At 40.0% G+C, this 27,203-nt stretch overlaps 1 protein-coding gene across 1 annotated transcript; it reads right to left on the reverse strand.

Annotated features, from left to right (window-relative positions):
• LOC124033192 (interleukin-6 receptor subunit beta) lies at positions 1–26,802 on the reverse strand. The gene is made up of 16 exons (XM_046345155.1): positions 26,777–26,802; positions 26,469–26,519; positions 14,689–14,790; positions 12,178–12,301; positions 11,812–11,945; positions 10,572–10,702; positions 10,100–10,259; positions 9,760–9,842; positions 6,366–6,582; positions 5,624–5,809; positions 5,409–5,510; positions 4,997–5,140; positions 4,608–4,748; positions 3,067–3,151; positions 1,460–1,541; positions 1–1,308 (listed from the first exon to the last, which is right to left on the reverse strand). Exons 2-16 carry the CDS (start codon positions 26,515–26,517, stop codon positions 937–939), a joined length of 2,112 nt encoding a protein of 703 aa, XP_046201111.1. The 5' UTR covers positions 26,518–26,519; positions 26,777–26,802; the 3' UTR covers positions 1–936.
• Positions 26,803–27,203: the final 401 nt, after the last annotated feature.

Genomic DNA, 27,203 nt, shown 5'->3' on the forward strand with positions numbered 1-27,203 from the left:
ATTTCACATTCTTAAAATAAAGTGGTGATCCTAACTGACCTAAAACAATGATTTTTTACTCAGATCAAATGACATGAATTGTGATAAACTGAGTTTAAATGTATTTGGCTGAGGCTAAACTTCCGACTTCAACTGTACTTACCAGTGATGAAATGATAGTAGCAGGTCTTGTACTGGCAGCTGTCTGGGTTAAAGTCTTGACAATAAAATTTGATTTAATTTGACGGGCCAAAAGGTTTATTCGCCTTTCTGACAGTTGAGTCTCATCTCATTGGTATCAACAATGGTATTTTTAGGATTGCAGGGAATCTGTAAGCATATTTTCGCCCGTTGTCTTTCCTGTCTTGTTAGAGCAGCCAAATACTACACTGAAAATGACCGTGGTGATGAATCAACTAGTTTAGGCACTGTTATTATGCAGTTTGGGGTTTGGCACTGTTATACAGTTTTGGGTTGCCACTGGGCTGTTTTCGTTGAAGGAATGAATGACCACCAGGAGGCATCGTACGTCAACTTTAAGCCCTCTAATACAGGTAATATAAATTACCATGCAATACAATTACTGACAAGTTATTTAAGAGCTGCAACTACATATATTTAATCAAATATTTTAACTGTCCCTTCTCAGTGTGTATTTTCCCCTTCATAATTTTCTCTATCAGTGATTCCATAGTATATTATTTTCGTATAGGATACCATCAGTCAGGTAAGCTGAATTCAGGTAATTATTTATATATCTATTTACATTGAATGAAAGTCCCCATAATACATAATACATAAAGACAATACTACATACAATACTACATACAAAAAAATCTAGGTTTGTTTATTGAGAATATTAAAACGGCATTCATTGAAGACGATCCATATTGAGCATTTTATTGCTGAGAAAAAGTGTTTTCAATTTACTCAACATTGCTTGGGGTGTTGGGGTGTCTATTTTTCAAGAGTATGCTTGTTCTTTATATAGTCAAAATTGCACTGTATTTGGGTGCTTTCTGGAAGTAAGCTACCCTGGAAATTTTCTATGTGTGTACCCTGGCCATTCTCTATGTGGGCAACATTGTTAAACATCAGGGAGGAATCCCTGTTCTCTCTGTTACTTTTAGGAGTATTTTCAATGTATTCTGTATTTTGCGGAATAAAAATATGTTTTATATTGAGGGTACTGTGAGATCTCACAGGGTTAAAAATCCCGTCCTCTCTCACAGGTGGCCTTTCTTGCCCCAGCTCAACAAAGCCGTTTTCTCCTGAGAGATCAGTGACTAAGAACTCCTCCAGCTTCAGTACATTCTTCACATGGTTTTTCTGTTGGGGAAAATGTACATTATACACATTAGACTGTGGTCTAGGGTTTTAAGGAGCTTAACACAACACTCTCTCTTTGTACACAACAATTTCGGACATGTTGTGCGTGTCCCAAATGGTGGATGCAACTGTGCGTGGCCATGAAAATTACCTCATGGTGTGACTCCAAAAGCCATCGTCCAACAACACTGGCCCCAGGGTTAGCAATATTTGGAAAGAAATATGTTTTGTAGCTGCAGAGAAAAGAACACATTAATAATATGCACAATGTGTTTAAACTAAATATGCAGTGTGGAATTATAGAGAAAAGCCCTTAACCTTCGACATGACACAGTTCTTCGACTTTATGGTTAATTCCATTCAATATACAGTTGTGGCAAAAAGTTTTGAGAATGACACAAATATTAATTTTCACGTAGTTTGCTGCTTCAGTGTCTAGATATTTTTGTCAGATGTTACTATGGAATACTGAAGTATAATTACAAGCATTTCATAAGTGTCAAAGGCTTTTATTGACAATTACATGAAGTTGATGCAAAGAGTCAATATTCGCAGTGTTGACCCTTCTTTTTCAAGACCTCTGCAATCTGCCCTGGCATGCTGTCAATTAACTTCTGGGCCACATCCTGACTTTGTTTCTGGCCATTTTTGAGCCTTTAATCGAACCCACAAATGCTGATGCTCCATCCAGATACTCTACTAGTCTAAAGAAGGCCAGTTTTATTGCTTCTTTAATCAGAATAACAGATTTCAGCTGTGCTAACATAATTGCAAAATGTTTTTCTAATGATCAATTATCCTTTTAAAATAATCAACTTGGATTAGCTAACACAACGTGCCATTGGAACATAGGAGTGATGGTTGCTGACAATGGACCTATATACAGTAGATATTCCATTTAAAAAATCAATCTGCCATTTCCAGCTACAATAATCATTTACAATATTAACAATGTCTACACTATTTCTGATCAATTTGATTTTATGTTAATGAACAAAAAATTAGCTTTTCTTTAAAAAACTAGGACATTTCTAAGTGACCCCAAACTTTTGAACGGTAGTGTGTCTTGATTGTCCCCTGAAAGAAAATTATTGTGCAGCATAAAAAAGCCAAATACATACATACAAAAACATACACAGCGAATATACAGAGACAAGCTGAAAATAAGAAGGAAAAAAAACACACATAAGAGTGCCATTTTTTTCTATTACTCTCAGTGATATGTGTATTGGCATTATCTGATTGGCCATCACGTCATTCATATACAGATGTTGGATCTTAATTTGATAACACTTTTAGTGCAGATAATTTTCCTGCGCAGCAGTAAATGCAGATGAGCTTCATGATTTACATAAATTCACTGAAAACCCTCACTAACACAAGGTTATATTAACAGTATTACACTTTTCATGAACAGTTGCCTATTTTTGTCCAGCTAATAGCCTAACCATTGATCAAGCAACATTATGGACTAAATGTTCAATTCCTGTTGCTGCATGATAAGTTTGCTACGACAATACTGATCAAGTTAAGATCCTACAGCTGCATACACATAACCCGAAGGACAGTCAGATAAGGCCTATTCACATATCACAGAGAGCAACAGGAAAAAACAAGCACCATCCCTGATCATTAATGACAAAGCCTTGAGCCTTATGTTATTATACTGATGAAGCTAAGTACACATAAGCAATGAGAAAAGCAAAAGCAATGTGTATGTTTTAATTATGAAGAAAAATACAAAAATGTATGACTTACACAGTTCTGGATAAGATCAAGAAAACTCCAAGGCCAAGAGTAAGCAGGACGATTAGACAGAAGGTGAACATTATTTCATTATGTTCTGAAAATGGAACAGGTTTCATATATTCAGACTTATGTTTATTTTGTCAATCAAAACCAATGTGGACAAAATAACCTTGTATTTAATATTCTACCAACATTATAATGAGGTATGCATTAAAATACGCCAAATAATTTAGAATTGCCCAATTCTAATGATATTATACACTACCATCTTAATACTGTAAGGCTTTCTGACTAATCAAATACACTACCATTCAAAAGTTTGGGGTCACTTAGAAATGTCCTTTTAAAAAAAGAGAAGCAAAACATTTTGTCCATTAAAATAACATCAAATTGATCGAAATACAGTGTAGACATTGTTAATGTTGTAAATGACTATTGTAGCTGGAAACGGCAGATTTTTTAAATGGAATATCTACATAGGCGTACAGAGGCTCATTATCAGCAACCATCACTCCTGTGTTCCAATGGCATGTTGTGTTAGCTAATCCAAGTTTATCATTTTAAAAGGCTAATTGATCATTAGAAAACCCTTTTTCAATTATGTTAGCACAGCTTAAAACTGTTATTCTGATTAAAGAAGCAATAAAACGGGCCTTCTTTTAAACTAGTTTTGTGGGTTCGATTATAGGCTCAAAATAGCCAGAAACAAATAACTTTCTTCTGAAACTCGTCAGTCTATTCTTGTTCTGAGAAATGAAGGCTATTCCATGCGAGAAATTGCCAAGAAACTGAAGATCTCGTACAACGCAGTGTACTACTCCCTTCACTGAACAGTGCAAACTGGCCCTAACCAGAATAGAAAGAGGAGTGGGAGGCCCAGTGCACAACTGAGCAAGAGGACAAGGACATTAGAATGTCTAGTTTGAGAAACAGACGCTTCACAAGTCCTCAACTGGCAGCTTCATTAAATAGTACCCGCAAAACACTAGTCTCAACGTCAACAGTGAAGAGGCGACGCCGGGATGCTGGCCTTCTAGGCAGAGTTTTGCGGGTAGCATTTAATGAAGCTGCCAACAAAGAACTTTCAGAAGAAAGTTATTTGTTTCTGGCAATTTTGAGCCTGTAATCGAACCCACAATTGCTGATGCTCCAGATACTCAACTAGTTTAAAGAAGGCCAGTTTTATTGCTTCTTTAATCAGAATAACAGTTTTCAGCTGTGCTAACATAATTGCAAAAGGGTTTTCTAATGATCAATTAGTCTTTTATAATTATACATTTGGATTAGCTAACTCAACGTGCCATTGGTACACAGGAGTGATGGTTGCTGATAATGGGCCTATGTAGATATTCCATTAAAAATCAGCTGTGTCCAACTACAATAGGCATTTACAACATTAACAATGTCTACACTGTATTTCTGATCAATTTCATCAGTTATTTGAATGGACAAAAAATGTTCTATCAAAAACAAGGACGTGTCTAAGTGACCCCAAACTTTTGAACAGTAGTGTATGTTCTCAACAATACTGTACTTAAAGAAATACTTACCAAAAATATGTGTTTTAATCGGAATAATTTCTCTTGAAATGTTGTCATTAGAAGTCTCCGCCAGTAAATGAACAGAATAGCCTGTGTTTGCACGGAGTTTGAAGAATGTGTGCTGCCATACCTCTGGCCAGACAGGGATAGCTGAGATGGTGAATAGAATAGCAATTGATCTGTCTGTATATCAACAATAGTTTCAAGACTGTGATTGTTAACCCAGGGACTTTATCACATAGGACCAAATCCTAACTTGAGATCAAACATTCATGCAAAATCCCTCAAATATATAAATTAAAACTGTATAAGTGTAGCAAGTTTCGAGTTTAATGAAAAAGTTTTTTAAAAATCACAAATTGCCTGGACTAATATGTAAATAGAGGAAATGCTCTCACATTCGACCTGTATCTCCCCCAGGCGCAGTATCACTCTGTATCTGAGAACCTTGGGGTGAACCTCCTTTCTCTGCCACTCCCACTGTACAGTCACTGTGTTTTTAGTCACATCCACAACGTGCATTCCGACTGCACCTAAAAGCGCTGAAGCAACATAGCATTGGAGGCTCGTGAGGGGAGGACATCTCATAATATAGGCTGGAAAGAAGTGAATGGAATGGGATCAAATACCTGGAAACCATGTGTTTGATACCCTTCCATTCATTCCGTTCCAACCATTACTCTGCGGCTGTCCTCCCCAATAAAGGTGCCAGCAGCCGCCTGTGCGATATATTCTAGGAATAGTAGGAACCCCATTTCACATAAACAATAAGTGAATAAATGTTATGACTTTAACATTAGCCCTACTTACTTCCGTACTCTAGGTTGGCAAAGATTGACTTGGGTGGCCCACACAGTTGATTTGATATGGGGTAAACATTGATTCTGTATGTTGTCCCAGGCTGAAGATGGTCTGAAACAGAGGTGCATGCATTTGCACAGTCAACATGTCTTATTGCGATCGAACTGTGATACGTGGTATCAATGCTTTGTCTACTTCATCACTGTCCATGCCCATGCATTTACCTTTCAAGACTGTTGATCTGGTGGAGCCATTCACTCGTTTCCAGTGACTGGATGTGGGATGTGCAGCATCAGTGGCCCACTCATTGGCAACCTCACTAACTGGCAGGGATATGTGTCCCACATCCCAATGAAGCACTAGCCTATCATCTTCTGAATTCACCCAAAGTCTTCTCACTGAGGGTAGAGCTAACACCAACATCCACTGTTTAATAAGTTAATTGACCTAATATCTGATCAATTACACAAGGTGAAAAGCCTTGCCCCTTCAGGGACTACTGAAATTCATGTCAGTATGTAAAATACCTATGTCACTGTCTAACTAAACAGTTTTGATTTTTGAATGAATAGTTCAAGGGCAATCTAGAAAATACATAACATCGCTGGAAAATCATTTGACTTTAAGGCTGGAGACAGAGGGCTTATGCATCTGCCATTTCTCACTTCCATCTCAGGCTTCTACAGAAATTGGTGATATTGACACAAAAAGGATATTGCACAATTTTGCCAGGGGTGGAGGAGTCTAATCAACCATATGGTTGTTAAGATTAGAGACTTCTTCTCTACCTCATTTTCTCAGAAGTACATTACATTACCATTTACCACGCATTTAGCCTCGTGACAAGCGGTTATTCGACTAGTGCAGAGATTTGGATCTGCGTGTTGAGATTATCACCCATTAAAATGAAAAAGTCAAACACCTCTGTAGTCACTATCTATTCATGGAAACAGACATTTAACTCACTCTGATGAAGACTCAGGTCAATCTTTAGATGAGAGTAAGGAGATCCACCAGCGCTGTTGTACGCCATAACTGTGACCTCCAACTCATCCTCGGTCACCACAAGGACCACCTTCAGATCTGTGGTGTTAGTGGTCACACTCAGAAAGGGGTGCTTTGTTTGTGTGTAGCTCACTTGGTACCCAAGAATATGTCCGTGAGCATCATAAACATCAAGGGCCTGAAATACAAAAACAAATACATTTTTAAAAGTCAAATGGCCTATTCAGATTTAAGAATATATCTATTGATTGGATAATGTATGTACCTTCACTGAAATACTATTTTTCTTAAATACACATACAGCACCAGTCAAAAGTTTGGACACACCTACTCCTTTAAGGGTTTTTCTTTATTTTTACTATTTTCTGCATTGTGGAATAATAGTTAAGACATCAAAACTATGAAATAACACATATGGAATCATGTAGTAACCAAAAAAGTGTTAAATCAAAACATATTTTATATTTGAGATTCTTCAAAGTAACCAACATTTGCCTTGATGACAGTGTTACACACGTGGCATTCTCTCAACCAGTTTCATGAGGTAGTCACCTGGAATGTATTTCAATTAACAGGTGTGCCATGTTAAAAGTTCATTTGTGGAATTTATTTCCTTAATTTTCCTTCCAGACTCACATCAAACATCTCCAATCCAAAGTTACATCTAGAATTGCCTTCCTATTTCGCAACAAAGCATCCTTCACTCATGCTGCCAAACATACCCTTGTAAAACTGTCCATCCTACCAATCCTCGACTTCGGCGATGTCATTTACAAAATAGCCTCCAATACCCTACTCAATAAATTGGATGCAATAAATTGGATGTGTTCTATCACAGTGCCATCCGTTTTGTCAACAAAGCCCCATATACTACCCACCACTGCGACCTGTACGCTCTCGTTGGCTGGCCATCGCTTCATACTCGTAGCCAAACCCACTGGCTCCAGGTCATCTACAAGACCCTGCTAGGTAAAGTCCCCCCTTATCTCAGCTCGCTGGTCACCATAGCAGCACCCACCTGTAGCACACGCTCCAGCAGGTATATCTCTCTGGTCACCCCCAAAACCAATTCTTCCTTTGGCCGCCTCTCCTTCCAGTTCTCTGCTGCCAATGACTCTAACAAACTACAAAAATCTCTGAAACTGGAAACACTTATCTCCCACACTAGCTTTAAGCACCAGCTGTCAGAGCAGCTCACATATTACTGCACCTGTACATAGCCCATCTATAATTTAGCCCGAACAACTACCTCTATCCCTACTGGATTTATTTACTTATTCATTTTGCTCCTTTGCACGCCATTATCTATATCTCTATTTTGCACATTCTTCTACTGCAAATCAACCATTCCAGTGTTTTACTTGCCATATTGTATTTACTTTGTCACCATGGCCTTTTTTAAACTTTACCTCCCTTATCTCACATCACTTGCTCACATTGTATATAGACTTATTTTTCTACTGTATTATTGACTGTATGTTTGTTTTACTCCATGTGTAACTCTGTGTTGTTGTATGTGTCGAACTGCTTTGCTTTATCTTGGTCAGGTCGCAATTGTAAATGAAAACTTGTTCTCAACTTGCCTACCTGGATAAATAAAGGTGAAATAAATTTTAAAAATTAAAATGCATTTCAGCCAATCAGTGGTGTGACAAGGTAAGGGTGGAATACAGAAGATAGCCCTATTTGGTAAAAGACCAAGTCCATATTATGGTAAGAACAGCTCAAATAAGCAAAGAGAAATGACAGTCTATCATTACTTTAAGACATGAAGATCAGTCAATCTGGAAAATTTCAAGAACTTTAAAAGTTTCTTCAAGTGCAGTCCCAAAAACCATCAAGCACTATGATGAAACTGACTCTCATAAGGTCCCAAGCTCTCATGAAGAGTCAGTTACCTCTGCTGCAGAGGATGAATTCATTAGAGTTACCAGCCTCAGATTGCAGCCCAAATAAATGCTTCAGAGTTCAAGTAACAGACACATCTCAACATCAACTGTGACTGCGTGACTGTGTGAATTAGGCCTTCGTGGTCAAATTGCTGCAAATAAACCACTGCTAAAGGACACCAATAAGAAGAAGAGACTTGCTTTGGCCAAGAAACACAAGCAATGGACATTTGACCAGTGGAAATCTGTCCTTTAGTCTGATGAGTCCAAATTTGAGATTTTTGCTTCCAACCGCCATGTGAGACACAGTGTACATGAACGGAGGATCTCCGTATGTGTGGTTCCACCGTGAAGCATGGAGGAGGAGTGGTGATGGTGTGGGGGTGCTTTGCTGGTGACACTGTCTGTGATTTATTTAGAATTCAAGGCACACTTAACCAGCGTGGCTACCACATCATTCTGCAGTGATACGCCATCCCATCTGGTTTGCGCTTAGTGGGACTATCATTTGTTTTTCCAACAGGACAATGACTCAAAACACACCTCCAGGCTGTGTAAGGGCTATTTGACCAAGAAAGAGAGTGATGAGGCTGCATCAGAGAAACTGGCCTCCACAATCACCCGACCTCAACCCAAGTGAGATGGTTTGGGATGAGTTGGACTGCAGAGTGAAGAAAAAGCAGCCGACAAGTGCTCAGCAAATGTGGGAACTCCTTTAAGACTGTTGGAAAAGCATTCCTCGTGAAGCTGGTTGAGAGAATGCCAAGTGTACAAAGCTGTCATCAAGGCAAAGGGTGGCTAATTTGAAGAATCTAAAATATAATATATATTTTGATTTGTTCAACACTCTTTTGGGTTACTACATGATTCCATATGTGTTATTTCATAGTTTTGATGTCTTCACTATTATTCTACAATGTAGAAAATAGTCAAAATAAAGAAGATCCCTTGAAGGACTAGGTGTGTCCAAACTTTTGACTGGTACTGTACATACATACATACATACATACATACATACATACATACATACATACATACATACATACATACATACATACATACATACATACATACATACATACATACATACATACATACATACATACATACATACATACATACATACATACATACATATAAACCTTAAAACAGCAAACCTACAGTTTTTGCTCATCATTATCAAGGATGTCAATCATTTCGGACACCACCTGACATACAGTTGAAGTCGGAAGTCTACATGCAGACCTAAGACAGGGAATTTTTACTAGGATTAAATGTCAGGAATTGTGAAAACTGACTAAATGTATGTAAACTTCCGACTTCAGCTGTACATGACTGAAAGGTCAATCAGATAAGGCCTCAGATCGGATCATGATGCTGACTTTTATCAAATCTTAAGTATAGATTTCGACAGCAAGATAAAAGTTGAGGATAAACCGAAGAACAATGTTTTAAACTCAAATTACCTTCCACATAAGCATAAGGTGATGAGGTCCTTGTTTGTTCACCGTCTCCAAATGATAACAGATATCTGGCGGTCTAGAGGGTGCTGTGAAAACACAAAAATAAGACCTAGCAGGATGTGGCAGTATCAGGAGCCCTCCTGCACACAACATCTTATTCTGGCATCCATATGTTGTTTTCAAATATAGCTTTGACACACACCACTGAACTAACATACTTGCTGATTCCATAAAGTCTATTTCCCACAATGTAGCTTTCCAGGGTAGTTGACAGTCTCAGTAAGGTTTCGAAATGTTGAAGCATGTGTAAGGAATGACTTGGATTTATCATTAATTTTATTACCACTCTCCAGTGTTGTCCTAGTTGTCTCCATGCTCCAGTCACTCCAGTGACCAAATGACAAAATACAGGAAACGGCAATGATGTAGCTGCTGAAAGGCTTGAGGCCTTCAATCGTGTAGACTGCTTTTTCAACACTTTCCACAAGAACATAGGCTGGGATCTGGTGTGAGAGATGGCAGTATACCACTGAGTCTCTGTCCCAAAAGGCACCCTACTCCCTACATGGTGCACTTCTTTTGAAAAGAGCCCTATGGGCCCTAGTTAAAGAAGTGCACCATATAGGGAATAGGGTGATATTTTGGACGTAGTCTGGGATCAGGCTTTAACTACCCAAATAAATGTAACATTGGATTAAAATATGCATCATATAACAACAACTGCACTGTCAGAGACTTGAAGATTTCTGGAAAGTGAGGTGAGAGCAGAAGAGAATGAAGTCAATACCAGTCCATTTGGGTAGTGAAGTCAATACCTCAGTCCATTTGTCAGTGGCCATTCGGTAACGGACCCGACATCTAGTGTGCAACTTGCTGATCCCCCATGTCACCTCCAGTGAGTTGTCAGAGCCATTGACTGATGTGATGGTAGGACAAGGTGCTTTTACTGTTCCATTTAGCAAAAAGAAAACTAAATGAAATTCACGTCCCCTGTTACTGTCCCCACATTCCTCACAGTTATAGTAAAGAACAGAAGAAAAAAAACACCTCACAGCACAACGCAGATTGTGAGGAGACACACACACACACACACACAGACACACACACAAAGCCTGTGTGACTGATGACTCACCATTATATACGGCAGCTACCGCAGCAAGTGAAGTCGCTGCAGTTAGGTTTAGAATGGGTGGAAAGTAATAAGCTAGACCTAAATACATATAAAACAAATCTAAAATCCTACAGGTCTACAAGCCTTAATTTTATCACACCTGAAAGTGCTGCAAAGAAAGACATAAGCAAATTAAAGTTGTCCGAGAACGGAGCAGAACGGCTGGCCCTTAAATGTACACAGAGGGCTAATATCAAGCACATATGCATGCCAATCTCTCCTGGCTCAAAGTAGATTGACTGCATCACTACTTGTCTTTGTAAGAGGTACTGAAGTTGTTGAAAACACGAACTGTCTGTTCAAGCAGCTAACACACAGCTCAGACACCCATACTGTACATACCCCACAAAACATGCCACTAGGGGTCTCTTTACAGTCCCGAAGTTCAGAACAGACTCTGAGAAAGCCATGACTACATGGAACTCTTCCACATCAAGTAACTCAAGCGAGCAGTAAAATCAGATTTAAATAACAGATAAAACAACACCTCAAGGTACAATGCGGACTGTGAGGAGACACACACACATACAAATACGCACATACACTGGAATGTTTTGGTATTGTGTATTTTATATTGTACATTTGTAATATTAGAGCAATAATGTAATATATGATGTATTGTTTTATTTATGATGTAGGCTGCTGGTGTATTTTGTTGTGATGTAACTGTTTTAACACTGTCTGGACCCCAGGAAGATTAATGGTGATCCTAATAAATATAAATATTTTTTAAATAAATTCCATAAATGTTTAAACCAATTATAAATGCATTTATGAATTCAAGATTCAACAAGACACCTGTTAATAATTGAAATAAACAACACGTGAAAAGGTGTCCCTCATCTCAAATTATGTGCTAAAATGAGTAATTAAAGGGTTATTACTTGCTTCTTGTACTGCCACTTCGTAGGGCTCTGACCACGACTCCATTCCGTTCATGTTGTTCTTAATTTTTAAAGTTACATTCATTCGTCCACCAAAGCTGAAGATTCCCATACAAGAATAAATCGGAGTGGTCCTGAAATTAATATTAATAATAAATAAGACAATTTTAAAATGTCAATGCTGTCATTGTAAGCATTATTTCTGATATACAGTATTTTGTCCAGCAGAAAGGGAGCATAAAAGGACACCCAGGTGATGGAGAAATTCAACATAGGTGCAAAGTCAATTGATATAACATTGATTACGCTTGATCTAAAAATATGTCTCAAAAAAGTATAAAGGTGCAATATTTAAGATGTACTTACTGACTGAAAATGAGAGAGTGCATGCTTTCTGCATTGATGTTATATTCCTGACTCCAAAGGCATTGAGGATACGGAGTCAGAGCATAGTCCGTGAGTAGAAAAAAGCATGATATATTCACCCTTTCTGAAAATGGAGGCAAATGGAGAAACGAAAAGGCAGTGGAGTACTGGAATTAATTGAAGATTTGACATCAAGTCAGAAATGCATAAAACATATGATAGTGGAAACCAGAGTCATGAGAGAATATATTGCTATAAGTAAATACGGTGCCTTCGGAAAGTATTCAGACCCCTTGACTTTTTCCACATTTTTGTAACGACGTTCGTCAGTTGAAGGAGAAGCGGACCAAAATGCAGCGTGGTGGTTACTCATGCTCTTTAATAAAGAATAGACGATACATGAAATAACTTAATAACAAAAACAACAAACAAAAAACGCGAAACCTATTACAGCCTATCTGGTGAACACTACACAGAGACAGGAACAATCACCCACAAAATACACAGTGAAATCCAGGCTACCTAAATATGGTTCCCAATCAGAGACAACGAGAATCACCTGACTCTGATTGAGAACCGCCTCAGGCAGCCAAGCCTATGCTAGACACACCCCTAATCAGCCACAATCCCAATACGACAACACAATAAACCCATGTCACACCCTGGCCTGAACAAATAATTAAAGAAAACACAAAATACTAAGACCAAGGTTACAGCCTTATTAGGTTAGGTTACAGCCTTATTCTAAAATTGATTAAATAGCTTTTTTTCCCTCATCAATCTACACATAATACCCCATAATGACAAAGTATAAACAGTTTTTTGTTAATTTATTAAAAATTAAAAACTCTATCACATTTACTTAAGTATTCAGACCCTTTACTCAGTACTTGGCTGAAGCACTTTTGGCAGTGATTACAGCCTAGAGTCTTCTTGGGTATGACGCTACAAGCTTAGAACACCTGTATTTGGGGAGTTTCTCCCATTTTTCTCTGGAGATCCTCTCCAGCTCTGTCAGGTTGGATGGGAAGCGTTGCTGCACAGCAATGTTCAGGTCTCTCCAGAGATGATCGATCGGGTTCAAGTCCGGGCTCTGGCTGGGGAACTCAAGGCTCAAGACATTCAGAGACTTGTCCCTAAGCCACCCCTGCGTTGTCTTATTGGAAGGTAACCTTCACCCCAGTCTGAGGTCCCGAGTGCTCTGGAGCAGGTTTCCATCAAGGATCTCTCTGTACTTTGCTCTGTTCATCTTTCCCTCGACCCTGACTAGTCAGTCTCCCAGTCCCTGCCGCTGAAAAACATCCCCACAGCATGATGCTGCCACCACCATGCTTCACCGTAGGGATGGTGCCAGGTTTCCTCGAGACGTTTAGGCCAAATAGTTCAATCTTGGTTTCATCAGACCAGAATCTTGTCCTGTGCCTTTTACCGAGGAGCGGCTTCCGTCTGACCACTCTACCATAAAGGCCTGATTGGTGGAGTGCTGCAGAGATGGTTGTCCTTCCGGAAGGTTCTCCCATCTCAACAGAAGAACTCTGTCAGAGTGACCACCAGGTTCTCGGTCACCTCCCTGACTAAAGCCCTTCTCCCCCGATTTGCTCAGCTCTAGGAAGAGTCTTGGTGGTTCCAAACTTCTTCCATTTAAGAAGGATTGAGGCCACTCTGTTCTTGGAGACCTTCAATACTGCAGAACATTTATGGTACCCTTCCCCAGATCTGTGCCTCGACATAATCCTGTCTCGGAGCTCTATGGAAATTCCATCTACCTCATGGTGTCACGTTCTGACCTTAGTTCCTTTGTTTTGTCTTTTGTTTCAGTATGGTCAGGGCGTGAGTTGGGTGGGTTGTCTATGTTCGTTTTTCTATGATTTTCCATTTCTGTGTTTGGCCTGGTATGGTTCTCAATCAGAGGCAGTTGTCAATCGTTGTCCCTGATTGAGAACCATATTTAGGTAGCCTGTTTTCGATTGTGTTTTGTGGGTGCTTGTTTTCAGTCTTTGTGTGTCTACACCAGACAGAACTGTTCCAGTTGTTTCTTTGTTTTTCAGTGTTCAGTTTACTTTATTAAAAAGATTAACATGTACCACGCTGCGTATTGGTCCTCACCTTATTCCACCGATGACGTCCGTTACACATGGCTTGGTTTTTGCTCTGACATGCACTGTCAACTGTGGGGCCTTATATAGGCAGGTGTGTGCCTTTACAAACCATGTCCAATCAATTTAATTTACAACAGGTGGACTCTATTTAAGTTGTAGAAACATCTTGCTGAGGAAATGTTTTTATTTAATACATTTTAGAATAAGGCTGTCACGTATCAAAATATGTGAAAAGTCAAGGGGTCTGAATACTTTCCGAAGGCACCGTACATTACTTTTAATCTCAGCAAATGTACTCTCTCTCAAAGTAGTAGTAACAGTACTAATAAATGTACTAGTTCTAGTAAATGTACTAGTTAAGTAATAGTAAAAACAATCTGATATCATGAAGGTGAAAGAGTCAACTTCCTACCATGAGACACATGAGATCTGGGGACACAGTCACTATCGTCAGTGACGCATACGCGGTTATCATTGTCACATCGCTTCAGGTCTTTCCTCTTTACAGTTAACTCTGGACATATAGAATTGGAACAGAAACATCTTAAATTTACAATTTACGTCTATTTTTGATTTACATTTGGTTGAGTTGTCAACTAGTGTGAATTCAATGTTACCATGTTATTGGATTTAGGTTCAAAGTTGGGAGAAATGAATATCAAATTCCCTTATGTTGATTACTTTTTGCAATCCAAACAGTTTTCCATGTTGATTCAATGTCATCATATAGATTTTTTGTTTTTGAAATTACTTGGAAACAACGTTGATTCAACCAGTTTAACCCAGTGGGGAGTGCCATATAGGACCCTATTTCGTACATAGCATACTACTAGCTCTATGGGCCCTAGTCTAATGTAGTGTACTATGAGTGGTAAGAGTTCCCTGGATGTCATGCCAACTCTATGTTTCCATATTCATCTTTATGTACAGATGAATAAGTTAAGTACCCTGAACTAAAATATCAACGCAACATGCAACAATGTCAACAATTTTACTGAGATACAGTTCATATAATGAAATCAGTGAATTCAAATAAATGAATTCAGCCCTAACCTATAGATTTCACATGCCTGGGAATACAGATATGCATATTTTGGTCACAGATACCTTAAAAATGTAGGGGCTTGTGACCACAATTTGCCTCATGGAGCATGATCTCCTTCAATCAGGCTGTTGATTGTGGCCTGTGGATTGTTGTTACACTCCTCTTCAATAGCTGTGCGAAGTTGTAGGATATAGGAGGGAAATGGAACACGTTGTCGTACACATCGATCCAGACCATCCCAAACATGCTCAATGGGTGACATGTCTGGTAAGTATGCAGGCCATGGAAGAAATTTGACATTTTCAGCTACCAGGAATTGTGCACAGATCCTTGAGACATGGGGCCATGCATTATCGTGCTGAAACATGAGGTGATGGCAGCGGATGAATGGCAAGGCAATGGGCATCAGGATCTTGTCACCATCTCTCTGTGCATTCAAATTGCTTGTTTGTCTATAGCTTATGCCTGCCCATACTATAACACCATCGTCACCATGGGTCGCACGTTGACATCAGCAAACTGCTCACCCACACAATGTCATATACGCTGTCTGACATCGGTACAGTTGAAACCGGAATTAATCCGTGAAGAGCACAGTGTGTCAGTGGCCATCGAGGTGAGCATTTTCCCACTGAAGTCGGTTACGACACCGAACTGCTGTCAGGTCAAGACCCTGGTGAGGATGACGAGCATGCAGATGAGTGTCCCTGAGATGGTTTCTGATAGTTTGTGCAGAAATGATTTTGTTGTGCAAACCCACAGTTTTATCAACAGTCAAGGTGACTGGTCTCAGACGATTTCCGCAGGTGAAGAAGCTGGATGTGAAGATCCTGGAATGGTATGATTTCACATCACGAGGCTGGTTGGACGTATTGCCAAACTCTCTAAAACGATATTGGAGGTGGCTTATGGCAGAGCTCTGGTGGACAGTATTGCAGTCAGCATGCCAATTGCACGCTCCCTCAAAACTTGTGGCAATGTGCAAAAAACTGCACATTTTACACAGGCCTTTTACTGTCCACAGGTTTTAAGACGACTACCATCATTCCTGTTCCCAAGAACTCTAAGGCTTCATGGCACAATGACTACTGCACTGTAGCACTGACATCTGTAATCATTAAGTTCTTAGAAAGGCTGGTTCAGGCACACATCAACTCTTTCTCGGATAGATTTACATGTCATAGGGCTTTTGTTCACCTTTTATAAAGTGCTTGGAGATGCCAAATGTCGTTCTGACATGCTCCAATCAAGCTCTCTTGACCTAGCAAGGGCTGTGGATCTAGTAGGTGCCCTTACATACACATTACAGGACTAGTGAGGGTTACTTTGGAGAACTTTGGAAAGAGGTTGAAGAGATGGCAGAGCACTGCAAAATGTGTGTACAAACAGTGTGTAAAAGACAGCCTAAAGCAAGTTGAAGATTTCACGACTCATTGATGATGAGCGCTGTAGGACAGAAAAATAGTGACCGAAGTGAAGGTGAGAGCTTCCAAAGAGCTTTCTTTTATCAGGTGCTTGACAGTCTCACAGCTGAGCTGCAGAGGCGTTTTTCAAATAAGAATTGCAAGATAATGCAAGGGGTCCAGTTTCTCAACCCAAAGAGTACAACATTCTTGAATGAGGAGCCTCTGTTTGCCTTTGCTCAGACCTAAGAGACAGATTTAGAGGACCTCAAACATGAGGTTCGTCAAACCAAGGGGCTTTTTGATAGGAGAGAGAAAAGTGGAAGGGATATACAGTCGTGGCCAAAAGTTGAGAATGACACAAATATTCATTTTCACAAAGTCTGCTGCCTCAGTTTGTATGATGGCAATTTGCATATAATCCAGAATGTTATGAAGAGTGATCAGATGAATTGAAATTAATTGCAAAGTCCCTCTTTGCCATGCAAATGAACTGAATCCCCCCAAAACATTTCCACTGCATTTCTGCAGAAGGCTTCAGGGCACCCAAGAAAGTCCAGCAAGCGCCAGGACCGTCTCCTAAAGTTGATTCAGCTGTGGGATTGGGGCACCACCACTACAGAGCTTGCTTAGGAATGGCAGCAGGCAGATGTGAGTGCATCTGCACGCACAGTGAGGCGAATACTCTTGGGGGATGGCCTGGTATCAAGAAGGGTAGCAAAGAAGCCACTTCTCTCCAGGAAAAACATCAGGGACAGACTGATATTCTGAAAAAGGTACAGGGATTGGACTGCTGAGGACTGGTGTAAAGTCATTTTCTCTGATGAATCCCCTTTCCAATTGTTTGGGGCATCTGGAAAAAAGCTTGTCCGGAGATGACAAGGTGAGCGCTACCATCAGTCCTGTGTCATGCCAACAGTTAAGCATCCTGAGACCATTCATGTGTGGGGTTGCTTCTAAGCCAAGGGAGTGGGCTCACTCACAATTTTTCCTAAGTACACAGCCATGAATAAAGAATGGTACATCCTCCGAGAGCAACTTCTCCCAACCATCCAGGAACAGTTTGGCGACGAACAATGCCTTTTCCAGCATGATGGAGCACCTTGCCATAAGGAAAAAGTGATAACTAAGTGGCTCTGGGAACAAAACATCAATATTTTGGGTCCATGGCCAGGAAACTCCCCAGATCTTAATCCCATTGAGAACTTGTGGTCAATCCTCAAGAGGCGGGTGGACAAACAAAAACCCACAAATTCTGACAAACTCCAAGCATTGATTATGCAAGAATGGGCTGCCATCAGTTACGATGTGGCCCAGGAGTTCATTGACAGCATGCCAGGGTGGATTGCAGAGGTCTTGAAAAATAAGGGTCAACACTGCAAATATTGAATCTTTGCATCAACTTCATGTAATTGTCAATAAAAGCCTTTGACACTTATGAAATACTTGTAATTATACTTCAGTATTCCATAGCAACATCTGACAAAAATATCAAAGACACTGAAGCAGCAAACTTTCTGGAAATTAATATTTGTGTCATTCTCAAAACTTTTGGCCACGACTGTACTCTCCTTGACTTTGTTTTGTTTTTATATCTTCCATGAGCTATTTCGACTTTGTAAGATTTCTGCTTGTTACACCAGTCTGCATTGCTTCTTGCGGGAGAAGCTTCTCAGCTTTAAAACGGATTTAAACCCACCTTAGGACAACAATGGTTGATGACAGGTTAAGTCACCTCGGAAATCTCAGTGTTGAGTCAAGGAGGGCACATTCCCTCAACATGGATGAATTTGTGAAACATTTTTCCAGTCTCACCAGAAATATTCTGTGTTGATACAATATGTAGTGGATTTGTTATTGACGTGGAAAGACGAAGATACTCATGTACCAAACATTGCCACATTAGTCAACTATGTGGTAGAGCAGGGTCGAAGGCATCATACGGGAAATTACAACTAGCGAAACGAGATAATATATTAAAGTGGCCTCCCTGTGAACAGAAGTTATGTTGTTTTGAAGAAAAACTGTTCATCTGATATAGTAACGTAAGCGGAAAGACAGCGGTAGAGTACAGTAGAGATTCTATAGCACTTTCTGAGTTTAAGGGAAGAGATGTAGACTAGTGAAGATAACAAAGGAGAGTAAGTAAGAATTTCGAATTTGAAATGTTTGGATTGATTGAGAATTGGCTGATGTATTTTCTACATTTGGCGCATTACAGGTTAATCTTAAAATAATAGACGTTTAATGAGTGTGAAGCAGGGCTGATATAAAAAAATATATAGAGTAATATTGTTAGGGTAGACTACATGTAAACATTGCCTTTTACTAAGGAGAGAATAAGCATGGTGTATTTTATTTTATAAACCTTACGATGGGTGACAGTGACGAAGACATTGATAAGGAGGATTGATGTACATTTAATGAATGTTGACAGTATGTGAATGGTAAATTGTTATTAGTGATTTTTTTGATAATATTTTAGTAATACAAGGTACGGGGTTACAAAATGAGTAGAGTGGTAATGGAGACTACTGCGCCCACAGCATTGGGGGGGTGCTGTGATGTAGGCCTTATCATCTTTTTCAAAATAGCAGTAACAAATCCTCTAGAAAGTAGCGGGACAGGAAAATGGTACATAGTGGTGTATGGTCTCGGTTAGATCAATAGGGGTAGAGATTACGGTCTTTGAGTTAAAGGGAGTGTCACGAATCCCGTTTCCTGAGTCTGTGTTTTGCCTGTGTTCTGTCCTGGAGTGTTTTTTCCGGCGTCCTGGAACGCACCCTGTCTGGTTGCCGGGCAATGTAGCCAGTTGGGAGTTCCGAATACCCGCACCTGTATCCCATCAGCTATCTGCACACCTGGTCCTGATCATCATCTCTCCTCTTCATAAGCCCGGACCTGACATCCATTGCCTGCCGGATCGTTAGCCATGAACATTACTCACGCTGAGCATTTACCCCATTCCCGCCTGGTCGTCGGAGGATTCCGCTACCCCATTGGATCCACCTATTTACTCCCATCAACTCACCACCGCTGCCCGCTACGCCACCTGGATATATCTACACATTCACTTGTAAATAAATACTCACCTTCTTCCTACTCTCCTTGTCCTGGTCTGCTTCTGGGTTCGATTTTGAAAGAACGTGACAGGGAGACATACAGTTGAAGTCGGAAGATTACATACACTTTAGCCAAATACATTTAAACTAAGTTTTTCACAATTCCTGACATTTCATCCTAGTTAAAAATCCCTGTCTTAGGTGAGGATCACCACTTTATTTAAAAAATGTGAAATGTCAGAATAATAGTAGAGAATTATTTATTTCAGTTTCTATTTCGTCATTCGCATTCCCAGTGGAATAGAAGTTTACGTACACTCAATTAGTATTTGGTAGCATTGCCTTTAAATTGTTTACCTTGGGTCAAACGTTTCGGGTAGCCTTTCACAAACTTTCACAATAAGTTGGGTGAATTTTGGCCCATTCCTCCTGACAGAGCTGATGTAACTGAGTCAGGTTTGTAGGCCTCCTTCTCGCACACGCTTTTTTAGTTCTGCCCACAACTTTTTTTATTGGATTGAGGTCAGGGCTTTGTGATGGCCACTCCAATACCTTGACTTTGTTATCCTTAAGCCATTTTGCCACAACTTTGGAAGTTTGCTTGGGGTCATTATCCATTTGGAAGACCCATTTGCGACCAAGCTTTAACTTCCTGACTGATGTTTTGAGATGTTGCGTCAATATATCCACAATCTTTCTTCCCTCATGATGCCATCTATTTTGTGAAGTGCACCAGTCCCTCCTGCAGCAAAGCACCCCCACAACATGATGCTGCCACCCTCGTGCTTCACGGTTGGGATGGTGTTATTAGGCTTGCAAGCCTCCCCCTTTTTCTCTGTGTGGTCCCATGGTGTTTATACTTGCGTACTCTTGTTTGTACAGATGAACGTGGTACCTTCAGGTGTTTAGAAATTGCTCCCAAGGAAGAACCAGGCTTTTTTTCTGTGGTCTTGGCTGATTTCTTTTGATTTTCCCATGATGTCAAGCAAAGAGGCACTGAGTTTGAAGGTAGGCCTTGAAAGACATCCACAGATACACCTCCAAGTGACTCAAATTATGTCAATTAGACTATCAGAAGCTTCTAAAGCCATGACATAATTTTCTGGAATTTTCCAAGCTGTTTAAAGGCACAGTCAACTTAGTGTATGTAAACGTCTGACACACTGGAATTGTGGTACAGTGAAATAATCTGTTGGAAAAATGACTTGTGTCATACACAAAGTAGATGTCGTATCCGACTTGCCAAAACGAATAGTTTGTCAACAAGAAATGTGTGGAGTGGTTGAAATACGAGTTTTAATGACTCCAACCTAAGTGTATGTAAACTTCTGACTTCAACTGTTCAACTTCTGTCTCAAACAACTTTTAAATAGATGCCTGGGATCAAATATCACTGGTTCCTTATGCTAAATAAATGTTTTGTTTCTCTTCCATTTTCCATCTCTTTGAAATGTTTCCTGAGGCTATGGTCTTGGGAGAGGGGTTAGTGAAATTCAGCAGTTTTATAGGTATAAAGGTATCTGGATTCGGCAGTAAAGGGAACTACCAAATTAAATAAGGCCTGGCCGTTTTTGTTTGTTTTAATATGAATGTACATTCTGCCAGTGTTGATGTGTGTTAAATTGGGGGTGTTCATGGGGGTGTTCATTTTGAGTGATATAACCAATGTGAATCACTGAGCAATGTCATTCCGGATTTTGGTTGGATAATGAATTGGGTTTTAAATCTGATTTGGAAACCCAAGGATTTCCCTGACCTATTCCCTATTCCTGACTACATCTCTGATGAGGACCCCAATTCTGAGCATAAGGACCCAGATGTGGAGCTCATGTTCCTACTGAGTGTACAAAGTGCCCAGAGGGGTGTCTGTCACTGGTGTAGGAAGGGTTTGTTCTAAATGGGGTGGACATTTTTGTCATGCTGACTCCTACCTTTGTTCATGATGCCAGTGTGATGACTGTCCTATCTGTTGAAATTAAGCTTGTGTGTGATGTTAATTTTATGGGTTTTATGTTCCAAATTGACTGTGTTTTGATAAAGAATGTATTAAGCTCAGCAACCCAGAGGAAGGTTGTTTACCATGGATGAAATGTCAGGCACCAGAAGGATGTATTTTGTTAGTTTAAATGTATACTTAACAAATTTGAATTTTTCTAGAAGAAACTTGATTTTCTTGAGAGGGGAATGTGAGTGGAAAATTAAATATTTACCTGATTTATTTGATATTAATGGTTACCAATTCATATTTAACTAATAGTAAGACATTTCTGACCTACTAGTGTCTATATTTTTATGGTCTCCACTCTAGTTCCCTGCAGCTAATCTGGGCATATGTTCACCAGAGATGGCTTGAGCTGACAAATTAGTTAAAGACTGCATTACATAGACAAGAATGTGTTTTACTAAGGATAGCTTAGGAGTAAAACAATCCCTATTTGTCTCAAAATCATCCTTGCATCTGGGAAACTAAGCCAGGGTGGGGTTAAGACAACAACCCACGTGCAGATAACAACAGGATGAACCCAGAGTGCTTTATGATGCCCCAACCTGCATGGGATGGGTGGAACCAATGACACTAAAAATACTTGGACCAAGTATATAGCTATATATAGTACTCTGCATTTGTGTAAAGGTTAGGTTACTCAGTCCAACACTCAAGGGTGTGGGGTCGACCAGCCTCATTATTGTAATAATGAATTGATATTGAATAAAGATTGTTTGAAGAAATGACGAAATCTCTCTCACTTGGTTAGAATTTCCACCACAAATATCACTGAGGTGTACCACCTCTAAAACAAATGGCAACAATAATCATTCCTTGCCATGTGTAGTTTCAACTATAATGCAACTAGTGAAATGCTCTAATCATGTGTTCCGGTAGGATAACATTTCAGAATAAATCAGTAGGATAACTGGTCCCCTTGATTAACAGTACCAATGCCAGAACAGTCAGTCCAGGCACAATCAATAAGAAGTTTAGAGACCAAACAAGTTAAAGTTCTATTGATAACAGCTACAGAGGAGTTAGTAGTCACTCATATTGCAACACGTGTAAGAGAATCTCCAGAACACTCTTCTGATGGTTAACACACATGCCACTAATAAACAGAACCCTCCATTCAGGAGGAAAGTTGTTAGAAGTTGTGAACCATGATTACACCACGTATGACTGGTTCAGTGCTTATAGAGTACTTCCGTCGTGAGGTTAGCTCCTCCATGGATAACAAAGCCATGAAATAGACTCCTTCATACCTATCGCCACTACAATGGTGTAAGACACAGTGACTTGTAATAAAACTATTACACGTCCCCTTAACATATGTCTTGAGGTCGACATCAATTCTTACTGACTTCCAGGCATTGACATGAAAATTATCTGATGACGACATCAGACTCATTCTGAACAGGTTGCAGCCTACCAGGATACTTGGTTGTCTATCCCATTTAATGAGGATTTATGCTAGGATCACTTAAGGGTCCGAGCAAAATACCAGCATTAGTAAAGTTGAAAATGTACTCCGAGGCCTTTAACTCTACAGCTACAGCACACACCAGTTTCTCCACAGAGGTCCATATGTTATCCTTGTAGACTGCCGGAAGCTGGTGCCTTACAGCTGTAGACTTATCATATTATTGTCACACCCTGACCATAGAGAGCCCTTGGGGTTCTCTACGTTGTTTTAGGTCAGGGCGTGACTAGGGGGGTTCTAGGTATTGTGTTTCTATGTTGGTGTGTGGGTATGGTTCCCAATTGGAGGCAGCTGATAATCGTTGCCTCTAGTTGGGGACCATACTTAGTTGTACTTTTTCCCCACCTGCGATGTGGGATATTGGTTTGTTTCGTGTTAGTGCCTACGTATTGCACATTCGTTAATTCTTTGTTGTTTTGGGAAGTTTCACTATAATAAAAATGTGGAACTCTACTCACGCTGCGCCTTGGTCCACTTATTTATACAACGATCATGACAGAATATCCCACCAAAGCAAGATCAAGCAGCGTGCCCAGGAGGTAAAGGAGAGTTGGTCATGGGAGGAGATATTAGGTGGATGCGAGGAGTAAAGGAGGACAGCGACGATGCCGGGGTCCGCAGCCACAAACAGCCCAAGGGCAACCCCAATATTTTTTTGAGGGGGGGCACAAGGGGCGGTCGGCCGAGCCGAGGAGAGAGCCAGAGACAGTCTGGGAGTCGATGGAGCAGTTGGAGGAGGGAGATCGGAGAGAGATGTTGGTTAGGTGTATTCTGCACCGCACTCGCCCTGAAGAGCGTGTCATCAGTCCAGTGCCACCTGTGGACGGACCAAGGCGCAGCGTGATTTGAGTTCCACAGCTTTTTATTAAGTGAAACTTCTCAACTAAACTAACAACGAAATGTGACTTACGTGGTGCAACAAGCATAAAACAAACAATATCCCACAAATGCAGGTGGGTACAGGGACACCTTAAGTATGATCCCCAAGTAGAGACAATGATAATCAGCTGCCTCTAATTGGGAACCATACTCAAACCCAAACATAGAAAACAATCGACTAGAACACCACCTAGTCACGCCCTGACCTAAAACACTGTAGAGAACCCTGAGGGCTCTCTATGGTCAGGGCGTGACAATACTGGAGCGTTGTCTTAGAAACTCGGGCCTCACCGTCCACAAATGGGCCTTTCAAGAGCACCAAATGGCTTATTCCAAGGCTCTGAAAGAGGCACGTTCGATGTTCTATTCCAACCTCCTCAATAAAAATCCTGGAAACACAAAGCACCTGTTTTCCACCATAAACCATATTTTGAAACCCTAGTCCCCCATCAAGAGAACGGAATAGCCATGTAACATAGGTCAGCAACATCAGATCTCTTCTTTAGCTCTACTACTCTCCTCTGGCCCTCAATGCCACCTCAGCCTCTCTCCTGCTTCCTTGAAGTCACACAAAATATTGAGAAAACTCTCGATAATGAAAACCTGCTCCTGTACATTGGATCCTATTTCAACAGCCCTGCTGAAATCATGCACCCTGTACTCAGCCCTCTGATAACCCAGATTGTTAACCACTCCCACCAATCTGGCAGTGTCCCACCTGCATTTGAGACCACTGTCATCAGCCCCCTTTCTGGAGAAGCCCACCCTTTTTCTATTTAACTGTTATTTTATGCACTGAGATTATTCTGTACACATGAAAGGTATTTACAAATGTAATAAATTGTTTTATTATTATTTACTCAAGAACAACTAAATATGTACTAATAGCCTACCTGATTAACAGATGATTTTTACTGCAAGGTATGCAGGTAACATAGAACTGCAATACACAGAACAGGGCCCAGTTTCCCAAAAGCATTTTAAGGCTATGTTCATCCTTAGAACCTTCTTAGGAGCATCGTTAAATCTCTGAGCTGTTTCCCAAAACCATCGTTACTAATGTTGCACTTGAAAATGCTCGTAATCTAAAGCTTGCTTCAGACTACTCGTAGAACAGCTAAGTGCCTCGTTAATGCTTCATTTGCACTTTATAAATAGATGATCTCCACTAAACATAATATCACATGATTTATATCTCTGTGACCTACAAATACAAAGTTGCCAATGTCTTTGTAATTGATACAGACAAGTGACATAAAAAAAATATGCTACAACTGTAAACCGAGATGAATGCATTAAAATATAGAAACAGTATGCTATAGGTCTATTTCAATCATGATGAAATACATTTCCTGTTAAATTGAGTTCTGTTTTGCTACTTGTAGGCTACTGTCTGTAATTTGTGTCAATATATACTGAACAAAAATATAAATGTGTAACGGATGTGAAACGGCTAGCTTAGTTAGCGGTGTGCACTAAATAGCGTTTCAATCGGTTACGTCACTTGCTCTGAGACCTTGAAGTAGTAGTTCCCCTTGCTCTGCAAGGGCCGCGGATTTTGTGGAGCGATGGGTAACGATGCTTCGAGGGTGACTGTTGTCGTTGTGTGCAGAAGGTCCCTGGTTCGCGCCCGGGTATGGGCGAGGGGACGGTTTAAAATTATACTGTTACAAATGCAACATGCAACAATTTCCAATATTTTACTGAGTTACAGTTCATAAGGAAATAAGTCAATTGAAATAAATGAATTAGCCCAGCCAATCAGAATGCATTATTTTTTCCCCACAAAGGGGCTTTATTAAAGACAGAAATACCACTCAACACCCACCCTTTCTGTGCGTATAGAACACTTTGAGGATTTTTTATTTCAACTCATGGAACAAACACTACATGTTGCGTTTATATTTTTGTTCAGTGTATTTCATGATGTGTAGCCTAACGTGCGCAATGTGCCAAATCAGTGATTTAATGCATTTTTATTGGGTAAGCATTAGAAAAAGCCGCCTCAATATTAGCAGAGGTAGGCGGTAATATCTCTCTAGGAGCTGATCCGTCGTCAGTGTCGTGAAATAATTATGTTAAGGTAAGATTTGAATGGATAAAGCTGACAGCAGCGCTCAATTTCTTTCGATCCTATCAGTATCAACACATTATCCAACAATGCACTAAGCAACCGTTCTCTCTGCATGGTGTTTTGGGAAACGCATGTTACATCTTCGGCGGTCGTAGGACCAACTCTCTTAAAACACTCTTAAACCTAAATTCCATCGCTATCGGAGAAACTGGTCCCAGAGCAATAAATATTTAGAATGTAGTATTTGAAAAGTATTTACCATGAAGTTGGCGCCTCTCAGAATGTTCTTCCATGTGACAAGACATCATAACTGCAATGTAAGTATTTCAGGAAAACAAATGCTATATTAAGTGCAAATGGAAATTAGACTAATTAGTATCCTTACTTTGGAGAAGAAAAAAACCATTTCCAACACCAAACACCAGTGTTTTGTGTCAATATCTGTCAGGTTTAAATGCAATGCACAACATTACTCAGCATTATGATTACAGCTTCCAGATACAACATCTACTGTAACAAGTGGCCTGCTGTAACATGAAGGACATATAACGGTGTAAATGCACTTACCATGGGAAAAGATTAATAGGCAAGTAACTATCCAGGAATGGTTTACCCTGTACACTGTAAATGCACAAAAAAACATGCAAATATTAAAATAAAAAATAACATGCAAATAATTACATTCGTAGGACAATTCAAAGTTGCGAAACATGCAAGCATCAACTCTTTTTACTCACTGTCAGTATAAAAACTATACTTAGTGACGTACATAATAAAAAGTCCATTCTGAGTAATATTTTGTGAAAAAGTTTAGCCAGTGAAGAAGGAAGGTGGTAGCTGAGGTTTTATAGAGGATATTACTCCATATCTGTGAGTCATAACATCCATTCCATATCGACTAGAGCATCAAGCTCTTGCGTCACAACAGAAACATTAAACGTTTCACAAGACTACAAAGAACATGCAGATTGGGCTTTATTGTTGTTGTGCATAT

The sequence above is a fragment of the Oncorhynchus gorbuscha genome, linkage group LG04, assembly GCF_021184085.1.
Source record: "Oncorhynchus gorbuscha isolate QuinsamMale2020 ecotype Even-year linkage group LG04, OgorEven_v1.0, whole genome shotgun sequence".
Classification (NCBI taxonomy): domain Eukaryota; kingdom Metazoa; phylum Chordata; class Actinopteri; order Salmoniformes; family Salmonidae; genus Oncorhynchus; species Oncorhynchus gorbuscha.

Coding starts and splice junctions, on each gene's coding strand:
- LOC124033192 (XM_046345155.1), bottom strand. CDS start 26,517: ATGATGTCTTGTCACATGGAAGAACATTCTGAGAGGCGCCAACTTCAT. Junction 9,843..10,099: donor TAGGACAACACTGGAGAGTG/GTAATAAAATTA, acceptor GTGTTTTCACAG/CACCCTCTAGACCGCCAGAT. Junction 5,141..5,408: donor TGCCAACCTAGAGTACGGAA/GTAAGTAGGGCT, acceptor ATGTTGCTTCAG/CGCTTTTAGGTGCAGTCGGA.